General features: G+C 45.2%; 1 protein-coding gene across 4 annotated transcripts; it reads left to right on the top strand.

Moving 5' to 3' along the window:
• The first annotated feature begins 4313 nt into the window (after positions 1–4313).
• On the top strand, positions 4314–17456 carry ZNF331 (zinc finger protein 331). 4 transcript variants are annotated; one of them, XM_053662618.1, is made up of 5 exons: positions 4314–4411; positions 5888–5961; positions 12476–12568; positions 13825–13951; positions 15641–17456. In XM_053662618.1, exons 3-5 carry the CDS (start codon positions 12560–12562, stop codon positions 16927–16929), a joined length of 1425 nt encoding a protein of 474 aa, XP_053518593.1. In that variant the 5' UTR covers positions 4314–4411; positions 5888–5961; positions 12476–12559; the 3' UTR covers positions 16930–17456. The 4 variants fall into 4 exon arrangements, with proteins under 4 accessions (XP_053518593.1, XP_053518592.1, XP_053518591.1 ...); XM_053662617.1 differs by having other exon boundaries at positions 5850–5961; XM_053662616.1 differs by lacking the exon at positions 5888–5961.
• The last annotated feature ends 115 nt before the right edge of the window (positions 17457–17571 follow it).

Raw genomic sequence — 17571 nt, 5'->3', positions numbered from 1 at the left:
TTCTGCAAAAGTCTTTTCCTGACAGACACTGACTCAAACTAAGCCCTCAGATTTCTTTAAAATGTTATCGACTGTTTGATCCTTGCTGCCCTGTATTCCTGTGTATTACAACCCAATAAAAGCCCCTGGAGGAGGGGGCTGGACGCCTTTTTTCCCCTGAGAAACTGGCCACTGCTCAAGGCCTTTTTCCTATGGGAAACTGGCCACCTATCCTCCCCAAGCAGATCATGTCTCAGTCTTGTTTAACTTTCATCTGTGGGGGACGAAGGGACTTGAGGGAAAAGTCATCCCCACACAAATAAATTCAACAAGATTGACCAGGGGGTGGTTCTCCTGGGGTACTGAAGGGGATGCATAAACATACCCTTTATAGTCTCTGTTAGGAGACAATACTGGAGCTGAGACAAGACAAATGAACCAGAGTCAGCCACTGGCAAGAGAAGTAGCTGGTCATTCCAAACATAAGTCAGAGCTATGCAAAGCCCCTGCCAGGAAGAAGGACAAAGGTGTGATAGAACAGAAATATATTGTGTGAGCCAGGAGTATATATGCATAGAAAGGAAATGTATGGGGAGAAAACTGGCAGGTGGTCATGGACCAGATTACAGAAAGCTGCTTCAGTAACACACCTGGATTTCAAACTAAGAGCGATCAGAGACCATGGGTTGGGGTGGGGGGAACTAAGCAGGAAGGTGGCAATATGAAGTTTGTGTTTGTAAAAGGCTCTCTATGACTGCCAAGTGAAGTGAAGCTTGCAGAAGAAAGAGATCCATTAGGAAGCTACTGGAATAAATTAGAAAAAAAATATTAGGAAGTTTTGACAAGATACATAAAAGGATATCCAAAGTGTTTTCTGTGACTTGGATAAATGGCTGAGAGAAATAAAAGTGCCGAAAATGATGAGTTCTATTTTTATTGATTTTAGAGAGAGGACGGGAGAGAAAGAGAGAGATAAGGAGAGAGAAACATTAACTTGTTCCACTCACTTACAGATCCATTGGTTCCTGTATGTGCCCTGACCACAGATCACACTTGCAACCTTGGTGTATGGCAACAATGCTCTAACCCACTGAGCTACCCAGAGTCATGAGTTTTGGATTAAATGAGCAGCTATCAAGTTGTCTGAAAGATGGCATCTGAAAGGAAGAAAAAACACCAAATCACCAAGCCTGCAGCTTTTGGAAAGAATCTAGCTTCCTTCTTCCTAAGTTTTTTTGGGAATACTAAATGGTCACTCTTGGGTGTGAAGGACAAAGTCATGAGAAACTAAATTTGGACAGGCCTCAAACTGCCCCCCCCCACACACACAGAGAAACCTCTCCTCTGTCCCCACGCCCTCTCCCTCAGAAGGGGTTAACCCACACCATAGAAGGAGGTAATCCCTGCATTTTTTAAAGATTTTATCTATTTATCTTTAGAGGGGAAGGGAAGGAGAGAGGGAGAGAAACATCAATATGGTTGCCTTTCATGTGTCCCCTGCTGGGAACTGGCCTGCAGGAAATCGGCCTGCAACCCAGACACGTGCCCTGACTGGGAATTGAACCGTGATCGTGTGGTTCGCAGGCCCATGCTCAATCTACTGAGCTACACCAGCCAGGGCTTGCAGATGCCCTCTTATATGGAAGCAGGAAGATAGGCACTCTCACCCTAGCACTCAGGAGTTCCCCATTTTCTGGATTATCTAGAGCTCCTGATGTAGGCATACACAACCTGATAGAACAGGCTTTCACATTTCTCTGTGGACAATATATGGTCTCAGACTGAGAGGGGTGTCCTGTGTCTTCCTGTGCACCACCAGTTACACTTAAGTGATTTCCACAAGAAACAAGCTTAGTCCTTAACTGAATCTTCTTTAAGGCAGCCTAAGTGCTATTTCTCAAATAGGAGTTTAAAAAATGACCAGAGATTCTGATGGAATCACTCTATGTGGTCGGCATCAGCATTTTTGAAATGCACCACCCCAGATGACCACACCAAAAGTCCTACTGACTTCCAGATGAAAAAGGACAAGAACCATATAATTTCACTCATATGTGGGATATGAAAGAGAAAGCAATGAGAACGAACAAAACAAAGGCACAGACACAGACAACAGTATAGTGGTTACCAGAGAAAGTGAGGTGGGGGGAAGCACGAACAGGGTTAAGGGGTCAAATATATGGTGACAGAAAAAGACTAAACTCTGGGTGGTGAACATACAGTGGAGTATACAGAAATGTATGCTTGAGGGACTTCCGCCAAGATGGAGGCATAGGTGGAGACGCTATGCCATCTCACGCAACCAAGTTTAGAGACAATAAAATTTGAGCAACAGAAAACACAGCCAAAACACAGAAAATTGAACTTTTCGGAAGTCTGATAACGAATTCTTCAGCTAGACCAGTAAGGGGGGCGAAGCCAGCAGCTGGCGGAGCGGGTTGCACAGGAAAACTTGGTTGAACAGACGCAGGCGCGTGGGTCCCAGGCGCGGGGTTGCAAAGGGCCAACCCAATGAGCAATGGGTGGACACAGTGAGCAACAGGCGGACCCAGCGAGGGAGCAGGGTGGCAGGCTGACCGCGGTCACACATTCATGAGCAGATAGACCTGCGAAGGAGTGAGCAGTGAGATGGGCCGAGCAGGCCCCAGTGGTGGGAAGCAGCAGAGGGGGCCCCTATTGCCCCGCTCTGGCCCTGCCCCCACGTACAGCCTCACAACCTAGCGACTTGGGTGGCCCTGCACTGGTGAATACCTAAGGTTCTGCTCCTCATACTTAATGGGCAAGAACAGACTAAAAATGGCTCAAGAAGATCTCAAAGCCCCAGAGCCCATAACTCTAAGCGACGAAGAAATAGCCAAACTTTCATATGCACAGTTCAAAACACTGGTGATCAGGATGCTCACAGAACTGGTTGATTTTAGTCACAAATTAGAGGAACAAATGAAGGCTAAACTAAGTGAAATGAAGGGAAATGCACAGGAAACCAATAGTGATGGAAAGTAAACTGGGACTCAAATCAAGGGAGTGGACCAGAAGGAAGAAAAAAATGACCAAACAGAAAAGAAAGAAGAAACAAGAATTCAAAAAAATGAAGAGAGGCTTAGGAACCTCCAGGACATCTTTAAACGTTCCAACATCCGAATTATAGGGGTACCAGAAGGGGAAGAGGAACAGCCACCAGTGGAAAACTTATTTGAACAAATAATAAAGGAGAACTTCCCCAATCTGGTAAAGGAAATAGACTTCCAGGAAGTCCAGGAACCTCGGACAATCCTAAAGAAGTTGGACCCAAGAAGGAACACACCAAGGCACATCATAATTACATTAGCCAAGATTAAAATGAAGAAGAGGATCCTAGAAGCAGCAAGAGCTAAGGGGACAGTCACCTACAAAGGAGTTCCCATCAGAGTGTCAGCTGATTTCTCAAAAGAGACCTTACAGGCAAGAAAGGGCTGGAAAGTATTCCAAGTCATGAAATCCAAAGACCTACATCCAAGATTGATCTATCCAGCAAAGCTTTCATTTAGAATGGAAGGGCAGATAAAGTGCTTCTCTCAGATAAAGTCAAATTCAAGGAGTTCATCATCACCAAGTCCTTATTACATGAAATGTTAAAGGGACTTATCTAAGAAAAAGAAGATAAAAAAGATGAACAGTGAAAGGACAGCAAACTCACAGTTATTAACAACCACACTTAAAACAAAAGCAAACTAAGAGGACAGCTAGATCAGGAGCAGAACCATAGAAATGGAGATCACATGGAGGGTTAGCAACAGGGGAGTGGGAGGAGGAGGAGAAGGGGAAAGAAGGTACAGAGAATAAGTAGCATAAACAGTAGGTAGAAAATAGATAGGGGAAAGGGCAAGAATAGTATGGGAAACATAGAATCTAAAGAACGTGTGACACATGGACATAAACTAAAGGGGAAGAATGGTGGGGGAGGAGGGTGCAGGGTGGAGGAGAATGAAGGGGGAGAATGGGACAACTGTAATGGCATAATCAATAAAATATTTTTTAAATATTTTATTTATTTATTTTTAGAGAGAGGGAACTTACCCCACACCCTCACCCCAAAGATTTTGGAGGCACAAGCCTTTTAGGGGGCGTGGCAAGATGCCTCCTGAGGGCGGTGCTTCCAGCCCGGGGGGCACCTGCGAGGTGAATTGCATTCCCAGAAGTCTGTGCGCAAAAATTCTTTAGGGCCTTGTAGACTTGCAGGCTGGGCAAGTGAGCCGCCAGTCCCAGTCCGAATTTCCGGATTCTGGACTACATTTCCCAGAGGCCTCTGAGGCACGGCTTCCTTAGGAGCGCTCTCAGTTGCATGCTGGGAGATGCGCTTCCAGCGCGCAGTGTTTTTTTTTTTTTTAGGCTTTGAGTTAACCTCAACCTTGCGCCCCCTCGTGACGCCCTGTTGGTTGTTGAGCTGCAAGCGGTAAGTTGTCAGCGTCCTAGGTGGAAACCGCCGCGGGATGCGGTGGAGGATGGCGGGGAGCGAGACACCCTGAGCGAGGAGGCCTGAAGCGGAGCCTCGGCCTGCGGCTGCAGGGGAGGCGGCAGAGAGGGATGTGTGTGTGCGCGCGCGCTCGTGCGAGTGTGTGACAGTGTCAGGGATCAGGCCAGGTCCCCAGGACCGATGTGAGTGCGAGCGTCGGTGAGGATGACAGACCCTATCCCCATCTCTGTGACGCACTGGTGCGTGATTACGTGTGGGGGGCGAGGGGAACACGGCCGCGCCGTGACTTAGTGACGCTGCTCTGTCTGAGTTACCTGCGTGTGGACTCTGCGGGGGTGGCAGGGCCCAGATGCGTCTTCGTGGCCGAGAGATATGCCTTTGCCTTTCTGTGGGGTGGTCAGGGCGGGCACCGTGACTCTGACGTGGGTGTCGGTGGGTGTGACAGGACCAAGGTGTGTCTCCTAACGGTGCGATTGGGTGCGATTGCTCGGCTGTGACCAGTGCAGGATTGTGCTGGGATAGTTGGGTGTGTGGCCACGATTGAGTGGGCACCGATGTGTGCGACAGTGTAACCCGTACCTGTGATGTCGTTGTGGCTCTCTGCCTTCGTTTCCCAGCCAGGTGTCACCTTCTAGATGCAGGAGGCCCAGAGGGAAGTCAGAGCCCTGTAATGAAAATGACCAAGAAGAGGGGCGCCTAATCCTGAGACAGCAATTTTAGAGCTAAAAGTGCGCTTCATACAGGCTTGAATGACAGGATGGAAAGGCCTCAGGAATAAGATTTCTGTTTTCCAGGGGAGAGGTCCCTGACTTGGCAGGTGAGGGAAGGGAACAGCTACATATTTCAAAAGCCATCGCTAGAGCCTAGTCCCCAGGAATCTTTGAAATACTCAGATCCGAGTTCCCCCTTGCTTCTGGTTGGTTTTTGATATGACATTTGGACAGGCGTGGCCTTGGAGATGTGTTCTTGGAGTCTGTGCTCCAGAAAGGTCCTGATGTCTCATTCTATCCTTTTCTCCAGGCCAGCCATCCTTCAGAAAAAGTGTCCCCAGGAGGGAGAAGAATCCTTACACATCTTAAGTTCAGTTCTTGTTGTTGTTGTTGTTGTTCAGTAAATGATTTGTTTATAGGGCTTAAGAATATTTGCTTTACTTGACTCAAAATGCTCTCTCTAATAGTGACCTATCACAGTAATTCCTTCCAGAGAGGTGTTAACACCCGTCTGTGCAGGTGCAGCCCTCAGTGTACTCCCCACTGACCCACCTTCTCCAGTGAGCACTCACCTCTTGGCCATTTGTTCACACACCCCTGTATGTTCCTCTTTTCTAAGAATCTGATGGTATCGAAATACCACTGGGAGGTTAGTGTTTGTGCTCTATTTTAGAGTGTGATTTGGTAAAGAGTATATTTGTTTTTAGGTGGAACCAAACACTAGACATCTTTGGTCTTTGCACAGGCCTGGCGTTGAGAGCATAATATAAAAGAAGAAGGTTTGAAGACGAAATAAAATGCTTCATGAGGCTTTTGAGAGTGAGTTCGAGCAAACATCTTTGTCATTTCTTTCAGTAGTCAATAAATAGAAATGCATTGTATTGAGCCAGGTCTCATTTGAGGTCTGATTGTTTATTTTAGCTGCATGTTTTATGAACTGTGAGAAGCAATTGATATTGGTTATGGGTTCTGGACCTAGAGCCCAGGTTGGTCAACTTTTTCTGGAAAGGGTCACATATTAAATATTTTGTGGTTTTGGTACAGAGAATTCCCAGGTACCCTGCACCCCATTTCCCCCATTGTTACCAACTTACATTAGTATAGGGCATTAGTTTTAGTGAATGGGCTGATTTCGATACATTATTGTTAACTAGAGCCCATGCTTTAGTCTTCATTTGCTTAGTTTTCATATAAGCTTCTTCATCTGTTCCAGGATCCCATCCAGGAGACCACGTTATAGTTTGTTGTCATGTCTCCTTGGGCTCCTCTTGGCTGTGACAGTTTCTCAGACTTCCCTTGTTTCGTATTACCTTGACAGTTTTAAGAGGTACTGGTCAGATATTTTGCAGGATGCTCCTCCACTGGAATCCGATGTTTCTCCCACAGTTAGACTGGGTTTGTGGGTTCTAGGGTACAAGATCACAGACAGAAGGTACACACTGTCAACAGGATTTATGATTGTTGAGGTTGCCCTTGACCATCTGGCTGAGGCAGTGTTTTGTTCGTTTTCTCCCCTGGAAAGTTACCCCTTTTTTCCCTCTTTTCATATCATACTCTTTGGAAGGAAGTCCCTATGTGCAGCTCACACTTAAGGTGTAGAGAATTGTGCCCCCTCCTCCTTTATTTTTTTATAGTTTGCTTTTGTTTTTACAACGCTTTAAAATTGTAAAACCCACTCTTAGCATTTGGCCCTACAAAAACAAGCTTCGGGACTGTCATCTGCCAAGGCTGATCAAGAGTATCGGGGTTCCAGTCCTGTCTCTACCTCTTCTTAGCATTTTGGGGTTTATAAAGGAAGGGTTGTGAGGAGGATGAGCTAACATAGGTGAAGCCCCTTGGAGCAGCCCCCAGAGTCTAAGTGTTCAGCAAATCCTGTTTTTGCTCTGTGTTAAGTCTGGTTGTTCTATAGGTCAGGAGCAAAATACATATGAAGTTTATTGTGATAAGTACTTGTAAGTTCTCAAAATGAACCAGAGCACAGAATGGGAATCCTTAGCCTAAGGTTCTTCCTTTAATTTCATTTCCCATTTTCCAAGGAAAATTGTAGACGGACTTATTGCATATGTTTATAGGTATGTTTGTCATCCTGGAAAAAAGTCCATAACTTCATGACATTCACAAGTGTGGACATGTCCCCCCAAATTAGACCAAAGGGTCTAACCCACAACCCTTTGGTTCACAATCTGGTGCTCAATCAACTTAGCTACACCAACCAGGGCTAATGTTTTTATCTACTGATTTGAGAAAGAGTGGAAGGGAAGGAGGGATCGAGAGAGAGAGAGAAAAGGAGAGAAACATCAATTTGTTGTTCCACTTAGTTATGCATTCATTGGTTTATTTGTGTATGTGCCCTGACTGGGAATCGAACCTGCAATCTTGGTGTATCAGGATGATGCTCTAACCAATTAAGCTAGCTGGCCAGGGCTCAACATGACATTTTGGTTGATTATTCGGTAAAAAAGGAAGGGAGTGGGGCCACTTTTATCGAACACCATCCCTGTACCAAACACTCTTCTGTCTGCTGTGTGTACTTTCCCTAATCAGTCTGTGGACTCACTTAGCTACACTCTTGTGCTCAGCATTTGATGGTATTGCTGAGACACACTGAAAGGATGTTCAAGATCAGGGAGGCAATTGGTTTGTCAGCTGTTTTTTCAACACTGGTCCTTGTCCCACTTTCCTTTTACTAGTGTAACATACTGCCTCAGATTTAGTGACTTGAAACAGCACTGATTTGTTATCTTACAGTCCTAGATGTCAGAAGGCCTAAATGGGTCTCACCTGGCTAAAACCAAGGTGTTGGTAAGGTTGCTTTCCTTTTGTGAGGCTCTAGGGGGCACTCTTTCCCTGCCTTTCCCAGTTTCCCAAGGCTGCCCAAGTTCTTGGAATTGCAGCCCATTTCTCAGTCTTCAAAGGTCTTCTAAGCCAGCAAGGACAAGTCAAGACTTCTCAGGCCATGTCACTCTGAACTTGCCTCTTTCTCTTCTCTGATACTCTTCATCTACTTTTACGGACTCTTGCAATTACATTGGACTCACTTGGATAATTCTAGGTACTCTTCCGATCTTAAGGTCAACTGATTAGTGACTTTAAGTCTGTCCGTGACCTTACTCTCCTTTGCTATGTAAAGTAACATATTCATGGTTCCTAGAAATAGGACATGGACATCTTGGGACACAGTTATTCTGTCTAACACAGGCCTATTCATTTAACTTTCCCTTAATGACTGCAATATACTACACCCCCCATAACTGTGGGGATTTTTTCTTTGTTAATTTTCTTTTAAATTTGGGACTGTCTTAAATTATATGTCTTGTAATGGGATTACTGCAGACCTGCTGCAAAAAAAATATTTCAATTCCCTAAGGAGCTCATAAAGAAGAAACTTGAAATTACCCATGACCATATATCGTCCAGAGAAAATGACTTTTGATAATATGGTATGTATGTTTCCAGACCTCCACTTGTGCTCTAAGCAGAAGCATGTGTATGGTTTTGTTTCAAGAGCACTGAATTCTGCTAATTGATCATGTAAATGAGCCAAAGACTCTCAAGATCTCAGTCTGTAAAAGGAATCCACTTCAGCCATGGGTCACATTATACCTGTATGAGCGTGTGGGGAGGGGAGAGGTGCGCCAGCAATCCCCTTCTTGCTTTGAAAACATCTCCCAAGCCCTGGCTGGTGTGGCTCAGTGGATTGAGTGCCTGTGAATCAAAGAGCGCCGGTTCAATTCCTAGTCAGGGCACATGCCTGGGTTGCAGGCCAGTTCCCCAGTGGGGGGCATGTGAGAGGCAACTACACATTGACATTTCTCTCTCTCTCTTTCTCCTTCCCTTCTCCTCTCTCTAAAATATGTATAAATAAAGTATTTTAAATGTTCACATAAATCTTCCATATCACATAGAAGGCAAGATTTAGGCACTCAGTGATGTTCTCATTTTGGCATCTAATGGTCTCAGTTTGGCATTGTTTCAGTTTAGATTCTTTCAGCTGAATTTTTGATACACGGTCATAGTTCTCCCTCTTTACTGATAGGGAGGGAACATTTCCTTTTTGTGTATCTCAGAATTTTTTCTTTTTTGCTAATATTGTTAATTTTTTTTTAATATTTTTTAATTTATTTTTAGAGAGAGGGGAAGGGAAGAAGTAAGAGTGGAAGAGAAACATCAATATGTGGTTGACTCTCATGTGTCCCCTACTGGGACCAGGCATGAGAATGGGAATCGAACCAGCGACCCTTTGCTTCACAGGCCCGTGCTCAATCCACTGAGCTACACCAGCCAGGGTTGCTAATATTGTTAATTTAAAAGAATTTCACTCTTAAGAGTCTCTGAAAGTGTTTAGTTAGCATCAATTATAACATATTTTTTGGACACAGCAGGCTTGAATTTCATAAAAATGGGTTGAGGGGTGTTGACATTATTGATCTTCAATAATAATAGCTCGCTTGTATTGCATGATTATTACATATTATTCTGTTTTATAAGATTCTGTTCTTAATAGTTGAGACAGTCGCACCCGGTAGCTACAATTTTCACCCCAATCTTACCTGTAGGGGACAGATACTCTGAGGTCACTTACTGTCAGGACTAAGATTCACATTCTGAAAGTCAGCCCACAAAACCTGTGTTCTTAATTTCACCGAGACCTCTCCTCCCACATTACACATACCTTTTCAAACCTGCCTTCTTCGCTTGGTGATTCATCTTAGATTCCTCTCTCAATTAATAAAAGTCAATGTCACTATTAATAAATACCTGCCGTTATAGCAGACCATATTTACTCTATCCTTTACTGTGAGATATTTGTATTTTCACCTTTTCATTTCTTAAAAATAACTGGAAAATCTGAATAAAATTGATGGAATGTATCAATCTCAACATGCTGGTTGTTATACTGTAATTTTGCTACATAGTACCATTGGGGTGAACTGGGCAAAGGGTACACAGGATCCCTTTGTATTATTTCTTATAACTGAATGTGCATCTGCAGTTACCTCAATTTTTTAAAAAACTGCCCCATAAAAAAATTCTCTAAAATATTCATGTGCATCTACGTGTGTATTATTATAGCTTCTTCCTTGGGATACATTCCAAAAAGTGGAATTTTGAGTCAAAAATTATACTTCTGTTAAGTGCCTGCAATATGTGTGACCCTGTGGTAATAGTATTTGGAATGACTGGAACGACAGACACGGTGGCAGGTCCATTGCTTGTCATCCAGCAAGGAAGGGAAACCGTGAATGGAAGGAGCACAAGGCAGCCGGTGGTCAAGGCCTGGAGCTCAACGTCAAAGGGTGTGTCCAGGGCCCCAAGGCCACCACCTGGTGCAGTGATTCTCTAGATGGACTCAGAATTCAACCCACAGCCATACTCACGGCCAAGATGCATTACAGTGAAAGGGTCCAAAGGATACACGGCGAAGACCCCAGAGGGAAAGGCACCCAGGAAACACTGGGACGACACCGGCCACAGGCTGGTTAATGCCTCCACCATCGAGTTCCGACAGTGCACAGATGCAGTGTCGTCTACGAGGAGCTCACAGTCTGGGAGCCCAGGGTTTATCTGGCATCAGTCACGTAGCCACCCTCGACCTGGCATCTACCAAAGTTCCAGAAGCAAGAGCCCCTGTTATCAGTTAGGGAGTGCTGGGGTCACTGGAGGTCCAGCCAAGGAGCAGTCCTGGGGGCAGGCTGAAGGAGAGCAGTTTCAGACCCGCCGTGTTACCTCTCTCGTGTATATAACTTTCTGGGATGTTTCCTTCCGTTCCTCTATTTCTCTTTTTATGTCTCTCTTTCCGTTGATGTCTTATGGTTGGTTTGTCAGTATCTGTGTGTTTGTCTCTGTGTGTGTATTTATATATCTTATATATAAACACATATTGTATATGCATGTATATATTTATATATAGGGGATACATTATATATAATGTATCATCTGGTATTGGTACCCTGATTTTCCTACTGACAATATATCTGAAACATTTTTCATGTCTGAGTATTTCTTCCAGCTTAGCAGTGAGCAATCACTAACATCAGTGTTTTGCATTGATAGTCTGCACGTGTTTACGCAGTCAGCTTTCCGGACGCAGAGCACTGATACTGCCCGGGCATTTCCTTCTCCCTGTCCACCTACCATGTCCTGACCCACATCACCCTATCTAGAGGCCAGAAAAGATTCAAGTTTGGATGATGCAGCCCCTTCCTGACCCTGGATGGTGTGACCAGGGGACACTAAGCACCCTGAACACACCCACTCAGGTCCACCTCACAACCCTCACTGCCCAGAGCTAGTCCTACTGGGAGGTGTGAGGGCGCAGCCTCTACCCAACACCACCCTCAGTTTTAACACCAAGTGTGGGTTTGGAAGTTTCCAGAAACCAGCCTCAGGGTCAGTAGTTTAGGGCTAGGAGGACTCCCAGAATTCATTGGAAGCTATTCTACTCAGGGGTATGGTTTACTACCCAGAAAGGATACAGAGTAGCATCAACCAAGGAAACAGGTGTATAAGGCGAGGCCCAGGGATGTTCACAACGTGAGCTTCCAGTACCTTCTCCCCAAGGAGTCAGGACTGGTTACTCTGATGGCATCCGCATATGACAACACATAGAGAGCATTGCCAACCAGCAACTCTCACCTAAGCACCAATGTCCAGGATTCACTGGGGCTTCACCATGTAGGCACAGTTGACTGATTGATTATATTGATGTATAAATATGATTGATTGATTTGTTGTTCAGATGTTAACTTCAATTTCCACTTCCAGGTTAACTGATACCCTATGACCCAAACCCCTATCCCGAATCACCTGGTTGGTCCTTCTGATATAACAAGATGCAACCTTCAGACTCTTGGGTATGGCCAGCCTTCCCCCAAGACTGTTAGGAATGGCCAGCCCCATCCTAAGATACAGTATGGCCAGTTGGTACCCAAAACAAAGACCTTCCTATTAAGTATGAGGTAAATTACCTCTCAGAAGCTGAGGACAAAGGCTGGACCTGCCTTTGGTCAAGGCCAAATTCTTAACACTTACCCCCCAGTAGGGAGCTGGCCTCCCTGGGTTTGACTTCAAGGCAAAAAATAAATAAATAAATAAATAAATAAATAAAAGCTCCTGTCTTCCATTCTATGCCGCTGGGTTTCCTGGAGTTTGAGAGTGCTTGTTGTTTTTTTTCCCAGAATCCCTTTAGTCTATTCCAGATGTGTTTATGTGTGGGTGTTGGGAAAGGAGCTGGGGGTTCTCTGGAAGCAAAGGTGGAGGAGCACAAAGGCTGTGGTCAGTCATTTTGGGAACTAAGGTGCACTTACTTCGGTGCCTCTCTCTCCTCATCTAGCTCTGGCTTCTCTGGATTCCCCGGATGCTGTGCCTTCGGTAAAGGAAACCCCTAGACAACCGATCAGTTCTTGATTCTAAAACTATGGCCCACGTGAGTGTGTGTTTCTCTTTCCTTCTTGAAATGTGATGTTCAAGTTCTGTGGCTGTTTTTACGAATTATCCGGAAGCCCCCTGCCCAAGCAAGTCCCATCCCAGTGCCCACTTCCCGGTTTGTCCTGTTCCAGGGAAAAGTGGTGCCATGTTGCCCTGTGCCCACCTGCGTGGCTAATGTTCACACAGCGTGGAGCTGGTTACTCTGAATCTCCCTTGTGCTCAATTTTTTGTCAAGAGGAATAGTGGAGCAATGGGGGAAGAAAGTCTTTTGAAAGAAAGATTGGAACCAGATCTATGGTTTGATTAGTTAGAGATGCTGGACCCATTTGCCCACAGGAGAAAAGAAAAAGTCTGCACGTATCTTTTTTCCAGGCAGATAAGAGGGAATATTCCTCTTCACTGGTCTGGGGCTTAGCGCGTGGTGGCCACCCAAGCTTTATAAGGCTTTAGACTCAGATAGAGCTGTGATTGTGCCAGTGGTGGGCTCAGCGATCACAGTCTTGCCAGGGAACCTGAGAGGTCAGTGTTGTTGTTGAACCAAACTGCCAGACCTCTGTACGCCTCGGCATTATCTGATACCAGTGTCTTCTAAATCAGGAGCCAAGGAGGGGCAGGGGCGGCGGCGGTGGTAACAGGTAATCATCCAGGACAGAGAAAGAGATGATCGTACGCTTCCAGAATTGGGGAAAACCTTAGTCCTCTGTCCAACCTAAGTGTATAACTAAAATAGCTAGAGTCTAATCCATTCTTATGATGAAGTAAAAAAACGTCTTTGTCATCACAGAGGAAGACTGCTTAAAAGATAACCTGGCCAATGATGAACTCAATGCTTGAAAACATTCAAACAAGCAAACCCCATTTTCGAAGATAAAAGATTTTATATGGCATTTCTGAAACAAAACCATAGGAATTATCTTCTTTCCCCTTAAAAGGCAAAGGATGCCACAGGAATCCTCCCCGGCTGAGAATGTGTGGGAATGTGAGGCAGGCACGTGGCAGGGTCTGTGCTTGTGAGTGGGGGGGGGGGGGGGGGGTCTGGGATTGTTTCATCCATGCTCTGGCAGGGTGGGATGCGTGGGAATCTCCTCAGTGACACGGAGGGATTCTGCTCGTCTCAGTCCTTCCTTACTGTCCCCTATCCATATCCCAGACTCTCGGTCCACGCACTGTATCCACTCTACCCAGAGCGTAAGCCTTCCTCTCCTCTCCTTCCTCTTGAAACCGTGCCCTTGCATTTCACCACTGTGTTTTCAGCGTCTGGTGACATTCTCAGATGTGGCCATAGACTTCTCTCAGGAGGAGTGGGCCTGCCTGGACTCGACGCAGAGGGACCTGTACTGGGACGTGATGTTGGAGAACTACAGTAACTTGGTCTCCCTGGGTAAGTTGCCTGCGTCATGTAACGTAGACTCTGCCCCCTGGAATGTCAGCTCTCTCCATTGTGAACTTTAGGACCGTCTTTCAAGAAACCGGTTGGATCTTCTTCCTGTTCCTGGGAATGCTTTGAGCTTTGTCAAGTTGAAAGTGGGTATACACACCTTTCCCTTGTCAGCCATCAGTGATCTTCCCACCTTCGTTGGGCCCTTCCCGCAATTACCACTCTCTTCATGAACAAAGGGTGACTTAGAATTATGGAATATTTCTTTCACAACCATCTCCAAAGACACCAAGCTTCGTACTGTGATACTCTGTTAATGCCCAAATGACCTGTGGTTCTTCGTGGTGACTTGATTTGCTCTAGTAAAGCAGCCTCTATGTCTGTTGTGGAAGCGGATTGAGCAAACAGTTCATGTAAAAGCAAAGTGAGCATATTTCATTTCTGACACATCGTACCTGAAGTGAGGTTGAAGGTTACGAGTCTGTGAACTCTGAGTTAAACATTGGCTGATAATATTTTGTTGTCTCAGAAAAATTTCTTGGCCCTGGCTGGTGTAGCTCAGTGGATTGAGTGCCAGCCTGTGAACCTAAGGGTGGCCGGTTTGATTCCCAGTCAGGGCACATGCCTGGGTTGCAGACCAGGTCCCCAGTGGGGGCCACGTGAGAGGCAACCACACATTGATGTTTTCTCTCCCTCTCTTTCTCCCTCCCTACCTCTTTCTCTAAAAATAAATAAATAAAGTCTTATTTTAAAAAAAAGAAGAAAATTTCTTACTTTTCTGTTAGTAAAATAACAGCCATGATGTTTATGGCTAATATTGTGCTTACTCCGTACCAGGCATCGTTCTAGGCACTGTGTGTATGTGTGTGTGCAAACACATTTCATTTCATCCTCACAAGTTTATGAGATAAACACTATGATTAAGTCTGATTTGTAGGTGGTTATGCTGGGGCACCCAGTGACATGGTCAGACAGAGGCAGAAGCAAGATGAATGTAAGAATTCAGGCCCTGTCCTGGCTGGCGTGGCTCAGTGGATTGAGCAGTGGCCTGCCAAGTCTAAAGGTCACCAGTTTGATTCCCAGTCAGGGCACATGCCTGGGTTGCTGGCCAGGCCCTGGGTGGGGGCTTGAGAGAGGCAGCCGATCACTGTTTCTCTCCCTCTTTTTCTCCCTCTCTCTTCACCTCTAAAAATAAGTAGATAAACTCTTTGAAAGAAAAAGAATTCCAGTCCAGAATCCATACCATCAACTACTGTGTTCCATTTGCCTCCAGGTAGCGCTTTAAAATAAGACCTTTTCCTTATCTGTCTGCTTCACCTGTTTGTTCCCTGCCCCTTTCTCTTTTTTCAAGTCTCTGATTGTGCCTTTTAGGCGGTTATAAAATTCCATTTTCCTGGGTTTTCCGTGTATGTCATCACAACGTCTACAAATTGTGCTCTTTTTCATCTCTGTTTTGGAGATTTCCTCCTCTAATGTGTTTTGCTTAGTTGTGTCAGCTGATACGAAACAGTGGGGCCAGTGGTCAGTCTTTTCTTCAGTAAACATTGTGGTGTCAGGCATGGACTCTACATTTTAACAAAGGTCTAGTGGATTCATGTTTATTCTACTAGAGAAGTTTTTGGTTTGTAGCTAGGTCTCTCTGTTTGTTTTGTTTTCCTTAAAAGGAGAGAAAAATATGTTTTTTTCCCCCAGATTTGGAGTCACCGTATGAGACGAGGAATTTACCTGCAGAAAAGGGCACTTACGAGATACGTTTTTCCAGATGGAACCCGGACGGGAAAAGTAAATCCCTGGGCCTTGACTGGATGTGTGAAGATGGGTTGGAAGGAGCACAGGGCCCTCAGGAGGGATATTTCAACCAAATGAAAACCAGCTGTGCAAAGAAGCCCTCTGAGAGAGAAAATCCCTCTAGGAGACCACACCAGAGACTTCATAATAGGGAGAATTCCTATGAATGTAAGGAATGTGGGAAGGCCTTTAGTCGTGGCTATCAACTTACTCAACATCAGAAAATTCACACGGGCGAGAAACCCTATGAGTGTAAAGAATGTAAAAAGGCCTTCCGTTGGGGTAACCAACTGACTCAGCATCAGAAAATTCACACTGGTGAGAAACCCTATGAGTGTAAGGACTGCGGGAAGGCCTTTCGATGGGGCTCGAGCCTCGTTATTCACAAACGAATTCATACGGGCGAGAAGCCCTATGAGTGTCGAGACTGTGGGAAGGCCTTCAGACGTGGCGATGAACTCACTCAACACCAGAGGTTTCACACTGGCGAGAAAGACTATGAGTGCAAAGACTGTGGGAAGACCTTCAGCCGCGTGTATAAACTAATTCAGCACAAGAGAATCCACAGCGGTGATAAGCCCTACGAATGTCAAGACTGTGGAAAGGCCTTCATCTGTGGTTCGAGCCTCGCTCAACATAAAAGAATTCATACGGGTGAAAAGCCCTACGAGTGTCAAGAATGTGGGAAGGCCTTCACGCGCGTCAATTACCTTACTCAGCATCAGAAAATCCACACTGGTGAGAAGCCTCATGAATGTAAGGAGTGCGGGAAGGCCTTTCGTTGGGGTTCAAGCCTTGTTAAGCATGAGAGAATCCATACGGGTGAGAAGCCATATAAATGCACAGAATGTGGGAAAGGCTTTAACTGTGGCTACCACCTTACTCAGCACGAGAGAATTCACACTGGTGAAACGCCTTATAAGTGTAAGGAGTGTGGAAAGGCCTTTATTTACGGATCAAGCCTTGTTAAACACGAGAGAATTCATACGGGGGAGAAACCCTACGAGTGTAAAGAGTGTGGCAAGGCCTTTAGTCACGGCCATCAACTTACACAGCATCAGAAAGTCCACAGCAGTGAGAAACCCCATGAGTGTAAGGAAGTTGGAAAGGCCTGTAACCCTGTAAATCATTTCAGAGCACAGCAGAGAATTCACACTGTCAGCAAACCTTTTGAATACAAAGAATGTCCGTAGGCCTCTAAGGAGCATTCATTCCACAACATGAGGGAGATTTGTGATATGATTTAACATCAGAAAGTCTTCCTTGGTCTCTCTTCTGCTTATAGAATATCGGGGTAGCCATGCTAGAAGCCGATTCTGAGACTGGAGAGAAATTACTTTTCCTTCATGATCAGAACACACTCAGCATAGGCAACTTTTTTTGTTTTTTTACTGGATGGGTTTAATGGAGGCATAGAAACTTTCCAGTACCTTTCAGTCTCATTTCGGATTCATTCTGGGGAACAACATACACACAAAAGCCTTTCATCACAGTACGTACCCTGCCTACCAGTTGTCATGACCATCCCGCCTCTTGACTCCCTGTGAGACACTGGGAAAATCGGCTGTTACCCCTCCCTGAGCACTGTTTGTGAAATGGGGGTCATCACATTTACCCAATCCTGCTGTTGTGACTGAATGAGCTTAGTACGTGTAAACTCCTTGAAAGTGTATCTGGAATATTGTGTAAGCTCAATAAATACTAGCTGTTGTTATTCTTACCATCGGTGTTGCTATTAATGAATTATTACAAGACCACCTCTAGGGATGGCAAGTTTAGAAAAGACTATCAGACTTCCAGAAGAAAATATAGTTTTCACAGCCTTGGGGCCGAGG

The sequence above is a fragment of the Artibeus jamaicensis genome, unplaced genomic scaffold (genome assembly GCF_021234435.1).
Source record: "Artibeus jamaicensis isolate MK-2021 breed Jamaican fruit bat unplaced genomic scaffold, CSHL_Jam_final contig_2566, whole genome shotgun sequence".
In the NCBI taxonomy this organism is placed as follows: domain Eukaryota; kingdom Metazoa; phylum Chordata; class Mammalia; order Chiroptera; family Phyllostomidae; genus Artibeus; species Artibeus jamaicensis.
The sequence above is the reverse complement of the archived record's forward strand: the minus strand, read 5'-3'. Positions and strand labels throughout refer to the sequence as shown.